General features: G+C 42.8%; 1 protein-coding gene across 1 annotated transcript in view; it reads left to right on the forward strand.

Moving 5' to 3' along the window:
• The window catches only part of SMOC1 (SPARC related modular calcium binding 1), a gene marked incomplete at both ends in the record, with an annotated part of 115,814 nt that overhangs the window by 42,026 nt on the left and 52,360 nt on the right, over window positions 1–21,428 (forward strand). The window contains 4 exons of the mRNA XM_084263235.1: window positions 204–375; window positions 8,126–8,238; window positions 18,563–18,662; window positions 19,703–19,750. Coding sequence (XP_084119361.1) covers window positions 204–375; window positions 8,126–8,238; window positions 18,563–18,662; window positions 19,703–19,750 — 433 coding nt within the window. The remainder of the gene's footprint in view (window positions 1–203; window positions 376–8,125; window positions 8,239–18,562; window positions 18,663–19,702; window positions 19,751–21,428) is intronic.

Genomic DNA, 21,428 nt, shown 5'->3' on the forward strand with positions numbered 1-21,428 from the left:
AAGAAAATGGAATGGCAAAGACCCTTCATTTTTTTAAAGATGTATGTGTTTCATTTGAAGTGCCCTCCAGGCAACACAGGCAGCTTAAACTGTGTTACAGGCCTTGCTGCTATTGTGATAAAACCGAAATGCACTGATCTGTTTTGGGGAAGCCAAGCAAATCCAACATTTCTTTTTCTTCCTCCTTTTCTCACTCCCTTCAGTTCTTAATAAGCGACCGTGACAGAGACCCCCAGTGTAACCTGCACTGCTCCAGGTCCCAGGCCAAGCCCCTCTGTGCCTCCGACGGCAGGACCTATGAGTCCATGTGCGACTACCAGAGAGCCAAGTGTCAAGAGTCCAGTCTGAGCGTGGCGCATCGTGGCCGTTGCAAAGGTAGGTGGGTTTCCAGTGCCTTTGAGGGGAGGAATGGGAGTTCTACCTCACAAGAAACTGGATTCTTAGATCCTTGAGTTTCGTACCATGCTGCGTGATGCAAGTTTCTGCTGGAGCTTGTGCATACATGTGAGTAGGTCTAGCTGAGTCTGTGTGGTATAAGAACAGTGATTGGTGGGTATAAGAACTGACTGAATTATGAACGAAAGCAAGCAAAGGAGCCCAAGACAGTGCTGGAAAAACAGCTGAAATGCAAAATCAGATCCTGAAAGAAGAGGTCTCCCTTGCTACCTGTGTGGGTGAGGAACTGAAGTGCCTTTGAGTGACAGAACGTGGAGTGGGGAGGAACGTGCAGTGTATATGAAATGTCCTGTCCCTTTTCAGCCACGCATAGCCACTCTGTGCTGAGCTACTAAAGGCAACCAAATGCATGCAAGAGTCTACCATGGCCTGTTTGCTGTTACAAGTCTACTTAAAAGTTGAGGCAATAGTTTAGCTCTCAGCATAGTCTATAGATGAAGGTGCAACTTCTTTTAGGAGTAGTGGTATCTTGCCATAGAAATGGCTGGCTTCTATAGTGAAGTGGAAATCATCTGAGTGCATTTTCTGAAAGCACTAACTCAGAGGGCAGATGGCACAGGTGCTTGTAGCAAATGGTTAAATTGACAGGAGAAATTCATTACAATTTCTGTAGAAGGATACATAGGGATACTTTTAGACCTGATGACTTCTGTTTATGAAGACTTTTCTACTCTTCTGAAAAAATCTTTCAGAATTACTTGTTCTAAGATGCAAATTCTTTTTCAACATATTGTCAAGCTTTATAGCTTAGGTGAATTATGAGCATGACCTCAAATATTGCTCTTCTATGCAGTTTCTCAGTGGTAAAGCAGTTGACTTGCCTGATTTCTTTTATAACCTCTGCTGGGCTGTTTTATGGCAGCTTCTCTCCCATATCTTAGAAAAAAAGGCCTCTGAATCAAGCTACTTTTTGAGTACTAGAACTCAAGAAGCTTTGCTTTCTTCCTAGCACCCAAGAAACAGTTGAACTGTTCTTAAAAGGGGTGCATTAAGTATTGCAGCAAGGTATCAGGTGTGGGAGTTCTGCATTTGCTTGAATCACTGGAGCAGAGTGGCTTAAATAAGGAATTCTGGCTGATAGGGGCATATAAACTGATACTGTTTGGTCACTTAAACCATGGGATCCATGGTACACCCCTGGGCAAAAATGTTTCTGGAAGGGCAAAAAATGATTGCCAAGCTACACAGCCTAAAATACATCATGTTTGCAGAGTCACAAAGAAGTAACTAAAGACTTTTTTTCTTAAGCACAGGTAAAATATATTTTCTTTCTGCTCTTGGATGAATCTGAAATGTTTAGCTGAAACTATTCACATTCTCATTCTTCCTCTTATCCTCTGGTGCTATACAGCACCTTGATAACTGCAAATCTTGTTTTTGACCTACAAATGCTCTTATGAATGCCTGTGAAATAGGAGTATTCTTCTATGACATTCAAATTTAAACTTGCTGGTAACTTCCATGTGTGTTGCTGTTAAAAGGTGTATTGTTTTTCTAGTTGCATTAGGAATGCAACCTCTAGATGTGCATATAGATTTCTATTCTTGGCAGATACACACAGGTGAGAAGTGTGCCTAACTACAGGTGGCCAGGTCTGTATCTTGTACCAAAGAAGGTATCACCAGCTGTGTTGGTGCAACTTTTGCTGCTGCAGTGGGTCACCTGAGCAGCCTTCATTCTTCTGGGACATCCTCTACAGAGGATATACCATAGAACCAGAAGGGATGTATGGGCCATGGAGCCCTCTCACATGCAAATATGATACATTGTGTATCCAAGAAATTATCCTTATGGAACAAGCAACTTTAAGTTGTGCTGCCCCCTCTGAGGGGGAAAGGGGAGAACTCCCACTAACGAACTTAAGGAAAAGGGGAAGTATATTGTAGATAGGACAGTGAGGAATAGTTCTGCACCTCAAATCACCATAGGTCTAAAACTTTATATGTTGATAACTTGAAGTGTCCTTGTGCCAAGGCAATTGGTATGGCTTCCATAGGGAGAGCAGAACCTTTTTGATTCAGCTTAGCTCTTTGCTCTTTCTCTTAAGAAGTTAAGGACCTTTAAAGATCTTGCCAGCCCTTTAAGAACTATAACTCTTATTCAGCTCTTGTTAGCTTCCTCACATGCTTTTCAATGAAAATCCTTTAGTGCTAAGTTATATGCTGATTTCCTGTTGAACCCTCATGTACATGTCAAAGGGTTAGAAGTCAGGGGTAGATTAAAATGCTCAAACACCCATGACAAATAGAGCCTCATTTGAGATTCTAGAGAATAGTTCCAGATGGTGTAGCTGTATGGAAAATACATAGCCAAGCACTCCTGCCTGGACTTCTGATCAGCAGGCATCTTAAGACTTGATGTCAAGCAAGAGTTCTGCTTCAAAACTTTGAAGGGATAGAGGTCAAATATCTGTTAAATGAGTCTTGTTAAGATTATGTGGTAAGTGTTAGGATACACTGGATATCTGTCACCTAAAACACACTAAAGTTCTATCATAGAACTACCAGGGGTTGATATTGGGACCAGCACTGTTGAACATCTTTGCTGGTAATGAAGACAGTGGGATTGAGAGGACCTGTAGCAAGTTAGGCAGTGATACCAAGCTGCATTGTGCAGGTGACATGTTGGAGGGTGTTGTCCAGAGGGACCTTGACAGGCTGGAGAGGTGGGCCCATGCCAACTGTAAGGTCCTGCACATGGGTCAGGACAATCCCAAGCACAACTGCAGGCTGGTCTTGGGGAATAGAGAGCAGCCATGAGGAGGACTTGGGCATTGGTGGATGAGAAGCTCAACATGAGTTGGCAATGTGGGCTTGCAGCCCACACAGCCAACTGTAACCTGGGCTACATGAAAACCAGCAGGTTCAGGGAGGTGATTCTGTCCTGTTCTGCTGTCTCAAGACCCCACCTGGCGTACTATGTCCAACTCTGGGGCTGCCTGTACAAGTAAGACGTAGACATGCTGGAGAGCTCAGGGGAATGTACACTTCCCTGGCTGTGCTGGCCACGCTGTTCCTAATACAAGCCAGGACGCTGCTGGTTGTCTTGGCCACCTGGGCACACTGCTGGCTCATATTCAGCTTGCTATTGTCCAATGTCTTCAGGTCTTTTTCTGCTGGGCAGCTTGAACCTATCCCTTAAGTTACTGTGAGAATTGTAACAGGGGTCTACAACCTGTCTCCTGGGACACCTAGATAAACACAAGTTTGGCTAATGTTCTGAAAGGTAGGTATCCTCACTAGTGATGGGCTGTCTGAAGGTAATCTTTCTCAAAATATTTTGAAATCACTTTAATGTGCTTCCTAGATGCATGTGTTTGTCTTCATTCTCCCTTAACCAGGAAAAAGAAAGTTCAAAGTGGGGCCCTCTTTGGCAGTAAAGAAACCTGAAAGGACATCTTCAATCACTGTGCATGTTTTTATATGTGCTTCAAATGTTATGTGGATATCAAAGGAGGAACAAAGCACACTGGTGTGAGAGGAAAGAAGTTGGAGATTGCAGGTGTAGGATTTGTCAGAAATGAAGTGGAAAACAGTGGGGAGTGGAGAATGATGGACACTCTGTGGGACAGATGGACATGTTTTTGTCACTTGCTCAGGTTCCATTTCTGCTTCTTTTATGCAAAGACATAGGTCACTACCTGGAGTAACTGGGTAGGAATCTGCTAACTTCAGTGTAGCTGGACTTGCTCCTTGCCTGGTGGGCACCTGTCCCATACAAAAGGGACAGTTACCTGATGGAATGAGAAATAGGTTAGATCAATATTTGCCTTTCAGGCTTTTGATAACAAAGTATAATTAAATTTAATTAGCGAGATTTTTGTAGTTGCATCATATAGATTTGCTGCTGGTGTTATGTGGATGTGTGGAGGTGTTTTACTTGGTAGTATAAAGACCCAAGGCATCCTCATGATAGTGTTGTGTGGTGTCAGAACTGCTCCTCTCTGGAGAGAGGATGCTGAGATTCTTAGGGCCTATACGGGAGTGCACTGTGTGTGTTATGAGGGGACATGATTGTCTCACTAGAGTAAACTGTTCATGGATAAGATCAACCATGGTAACTAGCCAACTTCATTGCAAAATCCAAAATTGTGGCCTGCACTCTACAGATTGGGCCACAGATGTGAAAAACATCACTTGTAGTTCACAATCTCCTGGTTGCCAGTTGCCAATGTGACAATGGATTTTCTTTAAAAGGCTGCTTTCTGAGCTGCAGAAAACCTGTCCTAAGTGTGAAGATATTTAAAGTCAAATTGGTAAGCAGCTCTTTTAGAAAGGTGATTCTGTTTTGGTTTTTCACTTCAGATATAGAAAGGGAGAAAGGGCTGTCTGGGCCATGAAACTGCAATACACTAATGCTGTTCTGGTTTGAGCTTGGTGTTTGATACTCCAGAGAACACTAAGAGGGAATCATAGAATGGTCTGGGTTGGAAAGGACCCCAAGGATCAGAGTTCCATCCCCCTGCCACAGGCAAGGCCACCTCCAGGCCTGGAGCTACACAAGGTGGCCCAGGGCCCCGTCCAACCTGGCCTTGAACACTCCCAGGGACGGGGTATCCACCACCTCTCTGGGCAGCCTGTTCCAGCACCTCACCACTAAAACTTCCCCCAATATCGAATTTAAACCTTCCCTCCTTTAGCTTCAATCCATCCCCCTTGTCCTGCCATTGTCTGCCCTTTCAACAAGCTGATTCCCCTCCTGTTCCCTTCAGGGACTGGAAGGCTGCAATGAGGTCCCCCTGCAGCCTTCTCTTCTCCAGGCTGAACAAGCCCAGCTCCCTCAGTCTCCCTTCATAGGGGAGGTGCTCCAGCCCTCTGATCATCTTCGTGGCCTCCTCTGAACCCTCTCCAACAGTCCCACATCTTTCTTATATTGGGGCCCCAGCTCTGGACACAGGACTCCAGATGGGGCCTCACGAGGGCAGAGTAGGGAGGGACAGTCCCCTGCCTGTCCCTGCTGGCCACTCCTCTTCTGATGGAGTTCGGTGAAGAAGGTATTGAAATGCTCAGATAAACAATCAAAACGCAGGGTATATGAATCTATATTGTACCAGCAGGCTTTGAAATGCATCTTATTTGGGGTGAGCTATCTGATAACTATATTTTTTAATGCTTGGCACTTATGTAATATTTTACATTTTTCAAAGCAAAAATAGCAAGGTGAAGTCATCCCACTGAAATCACATGTTGATACAAACATCATAAAAATACCAGACTGTGGAGTGAGGAGGAAAAGGATTGACAGTCCTTTTGAAAACAAACTGGTCAATGTTGATATTAAAGGCACTGTTTTTACTGGAACTGAACTGTGAAATGACTGACAAAAAAGATAGTGGCATGCCCACACCTCTCCAGCCAGTGTGGTATATAGGTGGTTGCTCCAAGTCAAGGCTCTAAAAGGGCTGGCATGACTTCTGGAAGTCAGTGAAGGGAGGATGGGAGAAGTAGTTGTGGGCTAATGGTAATGAACAGGAGAGAAACTCTCCACTGCATTTCAGCAGCGATTTATGAGGAGAAATCATTTGAGGTAAGGGTTGCATTGTAGAAGAGTACACCGCCACTACACTGCAGTGTTTCTGCAGTGTGGCCTAATGGGTGGCAGCAGAGCCTTCCATCTATGACAGCAAGCTAAAATTGCCAGGAGGGACACAAGCACCTTCAGTGGTAACATGTTTGTATTATCTTCTCCTTAGCGTAAAGGCTTCATCATGTGCACATTTGCTCGTTAGACAAACTGGAAGATACTACTGATTTGGTATCTCTTCTAGCCTGGGCTCCTAATATCTGTATTACAGGGGATGCCACACAGTGTGTGTTCCTACCAGAGGTGTGGTGAAGCATCCATTTCATGTAGGTATGACTGTTCCCCCACCAAAGTAAATGCTATATGGAAATGCTTTATGCTTCTGTTTTATGTTCAGGAGGGGAACCAGAGAAGCCTCTCTACAGTCCTGTATCCTCAGGTAGAGAGACTAGAAAACAGACTTTAATTTGTGAGCCTGTTTTGTCATGTGAGATTCTAAACATTTTTTTCTTCTTTCTATGTCCAGATCTGACGTTTTCTGGGCTACTTAGTTGTCTTCTGTGAAGCAAAACTTGAAGGTGTTTTTAGCAGACAGCTAGCTGTAAAACAGAAGGTGCAACCACACCATCTGGTTTTGCAATATGCCATGCTGAGCAAGATTGGACTCTTAAGCTTGAACAGGAGATTTGCAGGTGACAGATGTTCCAGCTAAGTGTTGTCAGTGCTTTTCAGCTGAAAGACTAAGCATGAGTTGGAAGGATTAGTACTGCTGGCAGGACCACCCTCCAGTGGAGGTGTGCAAACAAGGTCTGATTTATCTGGTCACTTTGGCAAGTGGGGCAAAAAGGAAATTCCAGCTTAGAGGTTTTATCATGGTTAACTAGGAGAAAATACTACTGCTTCTCTACATTCAGTATGAATGTTTATTTAAGACAGTCTTAATTTCCTAAGTCTTCTTCTCTATACAACTTAATAGGTCCATCTGAGATCAAAGCTCCATGTACTTCAGGGTGCAAACACCCTGCAAACAAATTAGACTAAGGATGAGTGACACAGGGTCAGAAGGGACAAAAGGTCATAGGGAGATGGGGTGGCCAATCACTTAGTGGGCCAGTGGCACAGTTGATGTGAACACTCTTGGGTTGTAAATGAGTGCCTAAGCTACAGGCATCTGTGCTGAATACTATTGCTATGAATAATGCCTTCCTCCAAAGAGAAAGGGTTGAGGATCTAAAAGGTCTCTTCCAACCAAGAAAATGTTATGATTTCCATAACTTCAGAAGACTTATGAAAGTCTTCTTGGAGTAATGTGCTATGTTTAAAATGAAACTGTGTTGGCAAACTGGAAACTTAATGTCTTGAGTCCTCAGTAATGTAAATACAGTACTTAGCTTAAATGCTTTGGTCTGTCTTTATCCAGATGATTTACAGCATTGTTGTTGGCTTCTGCATTTAGATATGGCTATACAGAAATCTCTTCTCTTGCCATGCAATGTCAATTCAATCGAGCTGAGAACCCAGACTGGATTTCTAATTCAGTGCTGCAACTGGTGATTCTGTTGTTGAAGTTTGTGATCTGTGATGCAGAATATGGGTTTTTCAGGGATTAAGTAGTACTGCTTTTTTGTTGACCAATGTGACTTTCTGGACCTGGTAGAATGGGGGCTCAACCTGCTGCTGAAAGGTATTAATTAGGTTTTTGCACTGAAAAATCTTTCAGTCAGTGGATTCATGGGAAAAGGAAGAAGGTGCTAGTGTCCCTGTTTCCACAGACTAACAGATGTTTGTTGTTTTTCTTATCTTTCTAGACTGAACAGCAGCACTGTTAAACAGTATGTCCTCAGATGTAAACACAGAGTCCGTCTGTATCTCTGCAGGGCAGAACACTCCGCTCTGACCAGAACCCTTGAGTGACTGTAAAAATTAGTCTGAGAAATTAGCTAGCTTTTTGTTAACTGGCTGAACTTTTATCTAGGTTCATATCTGTCTTTGGGATCGTGAATCCTAACTTAATCTGCAGGTAATGGGCCTTGATGCCTTATAGTTGGTTGGGATTCCCCCCACCAGCTGTGTGGTACATCTGGTAGCTTTTGAAGTGGCCAAATGGTATTTGCAATTTAATTGGGTTTTGCTTCTATCTTTGTAGATGCTGGCCAAAGCAAATGTCGATTGGAGAGAGCTCAAGCACTGGAACAGGCAAAAAAGCCCCAGGAAGCAGTCTTCATCCCGGAATGCAATGAGGATGGATCATTCATGCAGGTAAAGTTTCTATTGGCTTTGTTCAGCCAGGCTTGCTGTTGCTGTGGGAGATATGCTGTTAAGGCATGAGCCAAGTGATGGATGGCAACATGGGTGCATGATAACTTGCTCAGGTGGAGGTATTGAAAGCTCAGGACTTGTTTAACCAACTGAAAGCTTTGATTTGGTTACCATACCTTGAAAGACATGTACCTATGTAAAGGCACCCATCTCCCATGTAGCACAGAAACAAATGATATCAGACTGCATCATGGACTCAATCTTCAAAGGTCTTTTCCAACCCTGTGATTCTGTGATAGCACAAAAATGAAACCAGAAGTATTTTTCCACGAAGATGAGCTGCAAAGAGAGCTGTGGCTGATACAGAACAGGATAGACCAAGCTGTTACCTCTGCTTCATCTATTCCAGCAAAAAAAGGAGTTGTCTACTGAGCCTTTTCCCTCTTCAGGATACTTGTTGGTGACAGACACCTCTACTTTTCTGTGCCCTGCTGTTTGGTGATCTGGCAGGAGGGTGATGAGACTGCTTTGCTTTGGGTTTTTGATTCTTCACTTATCACTAAATGATGTGCTGGGGTTGCAGACTTCTTCATAGTACTGTTTCTCTTGGAAGCGGTTATCTCAGGCAGGGGTAGCAGAGGGGGCTTATTTGATGGCCTTTAATATCTGTGTTAAATAGTCAGCTCTTGCTCACTAAGCATCCTTCATAAATAACTGGAATGGGAGAATTCCTACAGAATTCCAGGGAAGTTGAAATAGTTGGGGCAAAAAGAAAGCCCTCATGAAGACTGAGAGGAAAAGTAGTTTGCCAAAGCAAAGTAGGAATGAAGAGCATTAGTTATGTTAGCACTAAGAAGCTACTTAATGCATTAATGGTAACAGAACTGTGTGTTAAAAATGACTCATGTTCAGTTCCCTAAAAGGTAGGAGGGGTATGTCAGAAGCCGTAATCCTGCAACCCTCCTGACCTCTACTCTGGGAACTTAAGTGCATCACCACAGTCTTTTTGCTTTAGCTTCCCTGTATCTCACACTGCTCTAGAGCTCTTGTGTCTCAAAAATTTTAGGCTTCATTAGTTCCTGTTTGCAAAGGTTTGGTTTTTTAAGGTAAATAATCCAAAATATAATCAATATTGGCTTCCAAAAGGTGAGACAAACTTTGGGTCTGGTTCAAATGCTTTGTGATGCCTGAGGGAAGAGGAGAGGAAAGATTTTAGTTTTGTGATAGCCCACGAAAAGTATTCCCTCCCCTCAGCCTTATCCTCCCATTATCTGGTTGTGTGGGAGTGGTGTTGTTTTTAATGGGAAAATGGGAAAGTTTTCTCTCTCCTGCTAATGCTGCATACTACTTTTGAAGCAGCATTATATTTGTGTACAGCACGGACCATCTTGGGAAGGCAGGGGGAGAAGGTGGCTGAAGTTTCTTGCACTCTTAACTAAACTCTGAATTGTTGAAATTCGATTGTATAGACCTGCTCAGGTTAGGTTGGCAGTGGAAGGAAATAGTTCATAATTCAAGAAAATAGGGGGAAGGAAAGCTGACTCTCTTGTTAGCTGTCCATCATGCTCTTGGAGACTGAAAGGGCAGGCGGGGTGCAGCTGAAATTTTTCTTAAACTGGCTTGAGAGTACAGTTGATAGTTTTGTTTCAGGTTTATTTGGAAGGCTGGTACCTGTGTCTGGATTGCTGAGCAGCTGCTGGGCCTCCTCCCTGCACATTCCCTGGCCAGTGTGGGTTGCCAATGGAGGGCCAGCATGAAACTGCTTACAAAGAGTCTGTTTTCAGCTGGCAGCCACATTCTTTTTCTGTTCAGTCCTATCTGAACACTAGTATGCTTTTGTTTTACCTGGCATGATGATGGAAGCCTCTGATCCTTTTGTAGCTGGAATTAGCTGAAATTCATGTAATTCCTTGGATTGTAAAAATATCCCATGTTCCACATTCCTCAGGAATAAACTGCATCATTTATATTGCAGCATTTAAGATCACTGTCCCTGCAAAAGATGTCAGAAAAACAACATCCAAGGAAGCTAACTGTTTTCAACCTGCATTTGAGACAAGTATTTCCTCTAGCTTCTGGTCCAAATTAATTAAACTTTGATTTCAGAAGGATGTATAAATGAGAATTTTGGTGAACGGTCAGTTGCTGGAAACAAACTTTTTAGACTAAAATCTCACCTGGCAGAGGTGGTTTGGATACTGCATCTCTTGTGCAGGGAACTGGAAACCCTGAGCTCTGCTGGAAAGTTCTTTAAGTCCCTAAGGCCTTGCTGAAGGCAGGTCTGAACTGTTATGGGTTTATTCTGATTCAGTACCCAGAGAGTTGATCCATTCAAACTCCAGTATCTCAGCTGGGAAGTCTGAAACAGAGCAGCAGCATCTCTCAAGCTTCTAGAAATACCCACCATGCTCTTCCAGCTCAGATCTCCATCCCAATGAGAATCTAAGCAGATGCATAGACTTCAGGGTATACACCCTGCATGTAGAGTTGGCTAAGGAAACTTTTTCAGTAGTTCCCCCATTCTGTGGAACTACTACTATTTTTGGGTAGAAGCATCTTTGTTCCCCCTCCAATTAAAACATTTGACATGAAATTCTTATAGCACTTCAATCAAGATGTGGATGACTTGCTTTCAGGTCTTGAGTTGAGCCTTTTCTTTGCAGATGTATAAACAGTAGGTGTTCAGGCACACATTGTCCCTGCCATCAGGCTTCAAAAGATTTGGGGGTTCATCTAACTGTGGGAAATACTTGCGAGTTTGGCACAAGTGAAAAAACATGAGCAGAACAAACTTGGGAGCTGCATCTGGTGATGGTAACTGTATGTTCACAGTACCTGCTTGGTCTTAACCAGATTGAACTGTTGCTATTGTGTTTTGCCTCCTCTTGAATAGAAGCTAAAATGCAGTCAGTATGGGACAGTGATGAAAGCTGCACTCAGTGAGGCTGCTCCTCTGAAAATAGCTCCAGTCTACCCTTTCTAGCTCCTGGAGCTGCATGCAGTACAAAACTCTGAATTTGGGTCTGGATCCATTGCAAACTGGATGGTAAAGCATAACTACTCTGCTGTCCTGTGACCCACAGCATGTGTTGCATGGGGCAGCAGCTGCAGAGGGGAGACCATGCTGGCCTTAGCTGCTCCTGCTTCCCTGTGGGACAACTGAGGCCCAACAGTTGTGGTAACAAGGGTGAAGGGCCTGAAGGCAAAGACTGTTGCCTTTATTTAAACCCTGCCAGAGAGAGATATCTGGATGTCTTAGACATGTATAATCTGTCTTTTTTTATTGCCTGTAAAATCTAGACCGAAAAGAAGCGTTGCCACAGTTCTGTTGCTTGATGGCCAGTTTTCCTAGGCATAGCTAGTTATAATGATTTTTGTGTACTGCATGAAGGGGAGGAGGCACCTGTTGATCCCCTGGCTCTCCAAACTGTGTGTGTGCCATAGGTACTACTTCCCTTATTCTGGGAGTTTGCAAAGATCCTATCAAATCCCTTCCTTTTTAGCACTGCTTACACATCTAAAATATGACATGGATTTGCAGCATGCAAGAGGTGGTAGCATTACAGGCATGAGAGGATGTCTGTAAATGGGAGCAAACCTGAAGAATTCCTCTGGAATGGCCATTTCTTTATATTTTAGTCTGTGTGGGGAATATTCCTTCCTATAGCAAAATCTCTCTGCACTTAATTTTTATTTGTGTACTTCTAATACTGTGAGCTATTTTCAACACAAGAATGTTGGATATGTGTAACTTGATTAATTGTATAAAACTGAGTTGACATGATGATGTGCAAAACTATATGTGACTAAACCCAGTTTCTGTTCCCAAGACTTGCTCTCTCCTTTTTGCTGCTAATGTTGTATTTTGCATAAATGCCATTCCCTTTCCATGCTGCACTTAACCTGCTGTGATCTGTTCTTCATAAACAACAGGCTTCATTGGGTAATCTGCACACTTTCTTTTGCCACTGGGCCTGTTGCCATGGGCTGAGGGAGACTTGCATTCTTCATAGTTTTCCCCCCAAGCAGTTGTTTAGAAAAGGTTGCCGAGGTTTTGAAGGGGATCAGTTTCAGACAGATGAATATGAACATGAATGATGTTAACCCTGCTTTAGGGGCATAGTCTTGTGGGGCTTTGTGGTGTGTTTTGCTACCTTCCATGGCTTAGCTGTGGTTTCTTTTCCTTGCAAGTCTACTTAGAGGTGGCTGAGAGCAAGTCTCCTTGGAGAGCTGGAGTTTAGGGCACTCAAAGCTGCAGCTGCTGGTGCAGTTAGGATGCAGCACTGAGATTTCTCTCAAAAAAAAAAAGTGCATCAGTCAAACCTGCCATCTTACAGCAGGATCAGTGAGTGGGCTGACTTTGTACACACATTGCACAGCCCAGAACGAAACTATTGCTATGGACCATAATATAGACCACTCTTTCCAAACAGGCTTGTGTTACCAGTTGTAGGAGCACTCTGGAAGGTACCTAATAACTGAATGCTGCTCTGGCAAAGTTCCACAAGTAGACCCCTCTAAAGACGTAGGGATCCCTCTCTGTGGAGGAGGCTGAGGGGAGACCTTACCACCACCTACAACTACCTAGGAGGATGTAGAGAGCTGGGCGATGGTCTTTTCAGCCAGGTGACAGGAGATGGGACAAGGGGAAATGGCACGAAGCTGCCCCAGGGCAGGGTCAGATCAGATGTTAGGAGAAAGTTCTTCCCTGAAAGAGTTGTCAGGGCCTGGAACAGGCTGCCCAGGGAGGGGGTTGAGTCACCGACCCTGGGTGTGTTTAAAACAGATAGATGAGGTACTTAAGGATATGGTTTAGCACAGGACAGGAATGGTTGGACTTGATGCTCTTAAAGGTCTTTTCCAACCTTGTGCTTCTGTGACATCATGATTCAAGTGTTCCTCTGCAGTGACTAGCATACCACAACACTGGGCAGAAGGACAAACTCGTTTCTTGATGCAGCATGGTGCTGCAGTGTAGATGTGTCCCATGTTCCCTGGATACTCTCTGTTCCGCTCCTCAGTGCTCACACTCTAGCAATACTAAGCTCTCAAAGACCTCTGCTTCCAGAAGGAAAGAACATACAGTCTGTCTTATGTTAAAGAAACTCTCCAGAAAGAATCTGGGCTTTAACTAGTAGATAGTTCTGGCTTTTTTAAAAGACATTACTTCTATAAAAGACAGTAGCCGGAGCTTTTTGAGTACAGTCTGCTACTTAGGCAGTTGCTTCCTCCCTGCAGTGTTTTTGTTTCTTGCTTGTATACTGAGCTAAAGATAACCTGTGGATCTGTAGGGAGCTAGCAGCTTTGGTTATATGTGGTATTTCTTCAAAGTAGTACTAGTCAAAGCAAAGGAACAGATTTTTTTTTTTTAAAGCAGGAATAGACATCCTTTAAGTGACAATGTAAGCTCATTCATTTCCTTGTAAAGTGTTATAACTGTGCCAGAAGCAGGTTGCCTCTCCTAAGATAAAAATGGCACCTGTGCCCCAGTGTGTTGGGAGTGCCCTTGTTCATGGCTGAGGCTCATCTGTGCAAATCCCTTCTTTCCCTGGTGATACGAATAGTGAAATTCCTGTGGACAAAACACTGAAAGATGCATGGCCTTGAGGGGAGTGGCTGCTGCATAAAGCATCAGTGGGAGCATTTGTCTGCACAACATCATTTGGGAAAAATTAATATGAGCAGGGAACAGAAAAAGGGACAAATTATTTAAGGGGTTTCAGTCCCAAAGAAACTGCAAATGAGATGCAGGCTGATTAATAGTGTGACTCTTATTGTAGCAGGAAGTGACAAGATCCAGGGTCTCAACAGTACAGCAAGACATTTAAACCAGATCAGAGGTATCACCACTTAGAGCAGGGTAAACGGCCATCAGGCCAGTATGCCCACTGTGTGCCTCTAACTTGGATTCAGAAAACTTTGAGCTGTTGAGGCTCAGCTAGAAAGGAAAGGCTCGATTAAATAATTGCTCTGTGACACTGCAGCTTCTGCTCTCAGGGTCAGACCAGGTGACCTGCTTGCTTAGAACAGTTTCTTTTTTACAGTGCTTACAAGGAGCACTCAGGTGCAGCCAGGTTCCAGAGCCTCCCCTCGTGCTGTGAGTGTGGGCAGTAGCTCTGCTGCATGCCCTTGCCTGCAGCAAAACTTCAAAAACTAGATGTGTTCTGGTGTTTTCCTCTCTCATAGAAGTATTGCTTTGAATGCAGAAGGAATACTTCACCCCTCTCTGCCCTCTGTTATGGAATAAGAAATGATTATCTAATCTGTGATGGTGTAAGAACGGGTTACCAAACTCTTCATCTAAACAGCAGTGAAAGACTAGTCCGAGTGTTGCTGTTCTGTGGTCAGCCCTGTGCTTGTTGAAGGCACTCTCAGGCCTCGTACAGCAACCTTCTGCTTTCTGTAACTGTGGAGGCTGGTTTAGGCCATCACAGAATTCCTGCTCTGCCCCTGCTCTCCCATGCATGTGCATGCAAATTCTTTCCCATTTCCAGCTTCTCTTTTGGAAACCATCCCTTGAACCTCCATTGCCAAGTGTCTGTAGTGGGATGCTGCTGCTTACTTACTGAGAGGTTTAGGATGTTCCTGAACCTGATTGTACCATTGCCAGTGAGATAAGATAGTGTAACCCAAACAGCGGCTTCTTCCTTTGTGGGATTAAGAGGGTGAGGAGTCTGCCAGTGACCACAGCTTCAGTGGTTCCATGTTGGGATGAACTTGAGAGTGGGTGTTTGTTCATGTGGGGGGTGGCTAGTGTTAGCTGGGCTGGGGAGTAGAGGAGCTGCTGCTATATTCCTCATTTGGGTAATGATGTTTTCCTTGGGTTTGTCTCTTCTGCTTCTCATCCTTCAGTTGCGGCATGGTTGAGCTAGCACATCTCACACTTAAAATAGGAAGTGTCCACCTGCACTGTCAGGGATTTGGGTGCTTGCAGGGCTTGAAGCTGAATGGTGGTATTTTGGCTTATTTTTTTATTTTAAATTTAGTTGTTAATGAAGAATCTGTTGGAAGACATCAAATGATCTGTAGTTTTAGTTCTGAAGATCTAATCTAAACTATTTAGCTGTCACAGTTGTATACTAATTTGAGATGTTAAACTGCCCTGTGCTGTTTCAGCAGTAATGAGTGTTCTGCAGCTGCAGCTTGGTTATTAATCAAGTTTATTTTGTATATAAAATTGTTAAGATATTTTCTCTAACACAGTGCTGAGCTTTTGAAGACTGTCAAAAGTCACGGATGTTTTTCCTAACTTTAGTTTGGTAGAGCCCAAATTAACTCTGTAACTGAAGATTAGATTTGTGCAATAAACAGGTATCACCTTTACATGTCTCTTCTCATTACAACAGCATTTAAAATTTTCTAATGACCATAGGTTTAAGTTTTCATTTCTAAATCCCACTTAAATATTATTGAAACTTGACCTCATTCTAACCCTGCTCCCATAGTAGCAAGGTTTTTGAAGTAAAAACTTCAATTTTCAAGATTCCTTACTGTAGGTGCTCTGGAGTAGCTGATGCTTTTTACATAGCCCATGTTTGTCTGCAATGCTTAAAATACTACTGGATCAGCTGTTGCCTTACTCTTCAGTGCCATACCAGTGCTATGTAACTGATGAAAAGTATATAATTTTTTTTTTTCCTCCAGCCCTTAAGCTACAAACTCTAGGCTGTAGGCCTCTGGCACTGAAATATGCTGAGCCCTGGTTGGGTATTGTGGTAAAAGATAGTGTCTCTCAACATGCAGATGTTCAGGGAAGTCAATTGCAGTGATTTTTGAGGTTGCTGAAGTGTCTGTTCTTTGCAGGCCTTGTCTGGACAACTTCTTTCCTGCTGTTACCTGTTGTGTGGAAGTCCTTTGGTGCTGCAGTAGAACATGTGGCGGTTGTGAAAGTGCTGTCAGTCTGAGATTTTTTTTTTTGCTGGTGGCAGAAGGGAGAAAGGGTCGTGGGATACCAATCCAAAGATATTCATAAGCATAGTTATTTACAGATTTATTTTAGGTATAATGTACTTGGTTTACCTAAAGGGGTGTATGCAATTGGTGGTAGTTCATTGAGGTGAGTTGCACAATATGTTTTTCTTTAATGTATCTCTCTTAAATTTATGTCAATACAGTTTTTTTACTTTATTTTTCTGAAGGACTGCCAAGACACTAACACTTGAATTTTTTAAAGTGTTTGGTATACTGGATTTCTTTTCTGTAGTGTAACATGAAGGGCCTTGCCCTACAAATTTGAGACAACGTCCTGGAATTCAGCTTCATTTCTTTCATTTCATTCTTAAAACTAATGCTGAGATGTAAAGACAGATTCTGGTGCTGTTGTGGAGGCAGTAACGTGAGTGTGATCAGCAGATAAATGCTATACACAGAAACCCATCATGCTTGTTTTTCATGTGCCATTTGGCTTATTGCTTTAAACTAAAAGAGGGCAGATCTAGATTAGATCTAAGAAAACTCTTCATATGAGGGTGGTGAGGCCCTGGCACAGGCTGCCCAGAGAAGCTGTGGCTGCCCCTGGATCCCTGGCAGGGTTCAAGGCCAGGCTGGATGGGGCTTTGGGCATGCTGGGCTGGCGTGCGTGTGGGTGTCCCTACCCATGGCAGGGGGTTGGGACTAAATAGTCTGTAAGGTCCCTTCCAACCCAAACCAATCTGTGGTTCTATTCATTTGATTGAATATAACTGGCAGTAATCAACTTGCAAAATATTTCTTGCTGTTCATAGTCCTTTTGAGTAATTTGCAATGAATTTTGTGATATATTGAGAGAATCAAAATGCAAGTGTGCAGATAGCACTGACAGTGACTCAAGTGACATGGGTACATGAGGTTATTGTTGATTTTGGCTGCTAACAGTGAATTTGCTTGAGGCAAAACGATTGCTTTGCACTTTAGTAAAACCCAAGATAAACACATGGTGCTGTGTTATAATTGCTCTTAGATCATGTTTTATGTGATACTTAAAGCCTTTAAAAAAAGACTGTTAAGTCTCTGAACAAACTCTGCTACCTTAGGGAATCAGAGCCAGCTGTCATCAAGGGGGAATGGCTGTTCTAACACTGAAGGATCTTTAACAAAGGGAAAAGCACAAACAACCCCATCACTCTTCTGTGTGAAGAGGACTGGAATGGGGAATTGGAAAATAAATTGGAAATTAACTTGGAAAAAAAGAGAATGGACAGAATTCAATTTGAGTGTAAAAGGCAGTTTCTGAAGTTGTCTTATTTCATGGCTTTTTTCAGAAATCTATTGAAGAAGTCATCTGTAGCTTATAGTAATGTAGGTATTTCTATACCATTTCAAGGTGCTGGAAGCACTGATACCTTCATTTGACCACAAGTGAAAGTGACTTGAATCCTAAAAAGAGTCTTGGAAACTGCTAGTATTTACACAGATGACTGATAATCATTTATCTGTGACTCAAGGGAAGTCAGAAAGCACCCTGAATTTCATCCGAATGCTTGATCACTCTGCAGCATCTGCCCCAGCTTTTGCAATTAGATTTATTAAGCTGAGTGAAACTATAGTACTACTGATTTAATACCTGCATAGATGTTACCAAGAGCAGCCTTCTTGATCAGGATTTATCTGGTCTCACTGTAGACCTCTGAACTAGCTGTTCTGGTGGTGGAAAGGAGGAACGTGTGACTATAGGTGTTCAATTCAGATGTAGAACTTCAAAGTTAAGCAAAATGAACCTTAATGCTGGGTACCTTTTGGCTCACTAGAGCTTTCACAAAACACTAAGTCCTTGTCAATATGTGGAGAACAAACATGTTGGATCTTGCTCCTACTGCTTAGGTTGACATAGTAACAGGAGCAACCTTAAATCTGTCTGGAGGCTTGTTAACACAAATCAGTATTGCAATTTTCTAGCCATCTTTGCTGAACAAAATGCTCTTGAAATGGCACAGAATGCTGCTCTCCAGCAGTGGCTGTGGAACTGGGCCAGGGTGGCTTTTCCTTATGCCAGTTGGGATGCAGTGGCACGGCTACTGAATGGTAAATAGTAAATGGGATTTAGCGGAGGGTGGCATGAGCTGAGAGAGAACTACCATATCCCTGAATTGAAGGGTTTTCAGCTAACTACTTGTAGCTGCTTTTGCAGCTAAAAGTGTTGGGGCAGGAGTCATAACCTTTCTTTGGGGAGGGGGCTGAGGGGAGACAGAAGTTACTCATATCAAAGGTATTCTGTGTGACCTTCTCGCTCTGAAGCATGTGTTTGTGATGTGTCTGGACTGGGACTTTGAGTAAGATGCTGGCTTGTAATAGAAGTGGAGGGGTGACGCTGAGAAATGAGATGCCTGCTCTTTGTCTTCTCAAACAGGTGCAGTGCCATACCTACACTGGATACTGCTGGTGTGTGACACCTGATGGCAAGCCCATCAGTGGCTCTTCTGTACAGAACAAAACTCCTGTATGTTCAGGTACTGTGGGAGTGTCTTGTCCAGATTTTTTGGCCCTATCAGAACTGCCTCCTTTGGAGGAGATTTTTGATCCCTATTTCCTGAAGTAATTGCTGGAACAGTTTAGTAATGGTCCATAGAAGAGTCAGTTTCCTTGGAATAAAGCTATTAAAAAAACCCACCCCAACACTATAATAATTTTTAATGCACTTAAAGGAATTTGTTCAAAAAGCTTTTATCAGTTCAAGTTCTAATGGAGAAGTGTGATGGAGCACTGAAGAAAACTGTAGGTAGAATCATATATTACATGAGTTGTATCATATATTACATAAGTTATATTAATACCCCAAGATTTGTTCTATTCAAATACATGCTAGATCTTATTCAGTGTCCATCTTCAAACAGCTGGTGGATGTTCAAGGGGTGGTTGAAATCCATTTTCTGCTAATTGTCCCACTTAAATCCTTTTCCTTTAGCAGACTGCCCCTTGCATTCCCTGCACACTCTCCCCACCTGTTTTTGATTTGTTCTAGACATTTGCAAACAAAAGGAATGACTTACTGATCTTTCCTGCTTGACCTTAGATTTATTCCAGGTTTCTTACTAGTATGCTGCTCTTTCACATCACTGAATCCAGCTAATAAAGATTTATCCTCATCCTGATTACCAACATGCGGAAAAACTTTTTCCCAGTGAGGGTGACAGAGCCCTGGGACAGGCTGCCCAGGGAGGTGGTGGAGTCTCCTTCACTGGAGATAGGCATCCAGACGGGTCTTGAATATCTGAGTGATATGTCCTAGGGAGCTGCTTTGGCAGGGGGGTTGGACCTGATGATCCCTCGAGGTCCCTTCCAACCCCTACAGATCTATGATTCTATGATCTTAACACATGAAACTTCCTTATGCTCTCTCTATTGAAGCTACAGGCTTTTTGAATCCAGAAGTAAGCTGTTGGCAAGTAAAGCGGACACTTTGTGGATGGAGATAGTGACTGTATTAATGTGAAATTACATATTCTGTGAGAGCATGCAGCATCTAAATAGATGTCTTTCTTCCCTTTAGGTTCTGTAACTGATAAACCATCAAGCCAGGGTAATTCTGGAAGGAAAGGTGAGTGGAGTCCTGTGCTTCAGCAACTTGTTTTATAATAGCAGCTGGCCAGTCAAGTCCCTTGAGATTATAACTTGAAATCTGGGTTCCTAACCAGCTTGGTGTGTGGAAGGTTTGTGTGCCTTTAGACCTCCACCTTCAGTAGGAGGAATACGATGACAGTTTGTTTGAGTACCACTGCATGGAGTGAAAAATGGTGTGTTCTGCTCTGCTAGTCAGCTGTAAGGTGATACATGAAAGCTTGAGTTCACTTTGTGCTTATTCATAGTACTTTTTCACCTTGAAGTTAACTACTGAGTATTTCTCAGTAAAATCCCTACAGGTTAGGAAGACTATCAGTATAACTACTAGACTGTGAGTTGGGAGTGCTGATGTGATGGTGGATGCCCTATCCCTGGGGGTGTTCAAGGCCAGGTTGGATGGGGCCCTGGGCAACCTTGTGTAGCTCCAGTGGTGCTACCCAAACAATTCTTATGGCTCGCTCACATCATGTATGCCTTTTGAAATAAATAATACACTAGTTCACAAGTCTGCATGAAGGAGAATTTTCATGGAAAAGATGTTTTCTGAACTGTTTAACTTGGTCATGTAATATTCCTAGGCCAGGGCTGGTATGTTTGTCAGGTTTTCTCTGGGCAAAATACGTGGCTGTATGCAAAATGTACACATACAATTTGATGCTTCTGGACAGAACTGTGTGCATAGTGTTGTTCTGTGGAAAGTCAGACTGCTGTGCATGTATAAATCTGCTTCCTGAAGGCAGCAGATTTGCTGTTAAGTGTTACACGGTTGCTCCAAGTGTCCTCTGGATGTGCAAAAGCTTGATTAAAGCTTATTAATCTTCCCTGATAAAATTTAACAGGGGGCAAGAAATCTTCTCTGAGAGAAATGTGTGTGTGCTGATTTTTATTCCAGTTTCATGAAAACTCAGGTGACAGAGCTGGGGGAAATTAGCTCAACAAAAGCCACTGGCCTGCAAAGGCCTGAGTGGCCTGTGAGTAAAAAAGTCTGTAGATGGGCTTTGTAACACATAGGATGTTGGTGACCTCATTTATATTTCCAAGCAAACTTAGAGGTGGAATTGAAGTTTGCTTCTCTACTATAAACACAGTTCTGTAAAAAAAAAAAATGCTGTTACTTTATTAGCAGGTTAGTCAGTTCAGAATTCTGTCTGGTTCCTGTTATGCCTATAATCTATGGAATTCTTTATTAAATTCCAGTTAAATGTAATTGTAAAAAAGTGAATTTCCCAGCTATGGTAGATGGTAGTTTGCCAGTGTTACAGATTTTATTCAATAGAGATAACCCAGATTTTTACTGGGAGTTGTGATCAAAGTTTGAAAACAGAGGAAAACAATTTTACAATATCTGTATACTAGGTCACTAGTAAAGCAGTGTTCTAAGAAACACTTCACTCTATCTCCTAAGCAGGTTTTTGAAATAAGGTCTAGAAGGCCTCAAATTTGCTATATAAGCCACAGAATTAAGACAAATCCTGTTGGGTCCCCACATCAGTGACTTGTCTGAAATTGTTTAGCTTTCATCAGGACACTTTTCATGGGCCGTGGAACATGTGTATCAAATTTGGGGCTGAAGAAATTTTCACTGACAAGCAGAAAGCAAATTCTGTTCTAAAGGATATTTTGTTTGCTGTAACACAAGAATTCTGCTTTCATCT

Source organism: Gallinula chloropus (assembly GCF_964237585.1).
Source record: "Gallinula chloropus genome assembly, chromosome: 4".
Lineage (NCBI taxonomy): Eukaryota > Metazoa > Chordata > Aves > Gruiformes > Rallidae > Gallinula > Gallinula chloropus.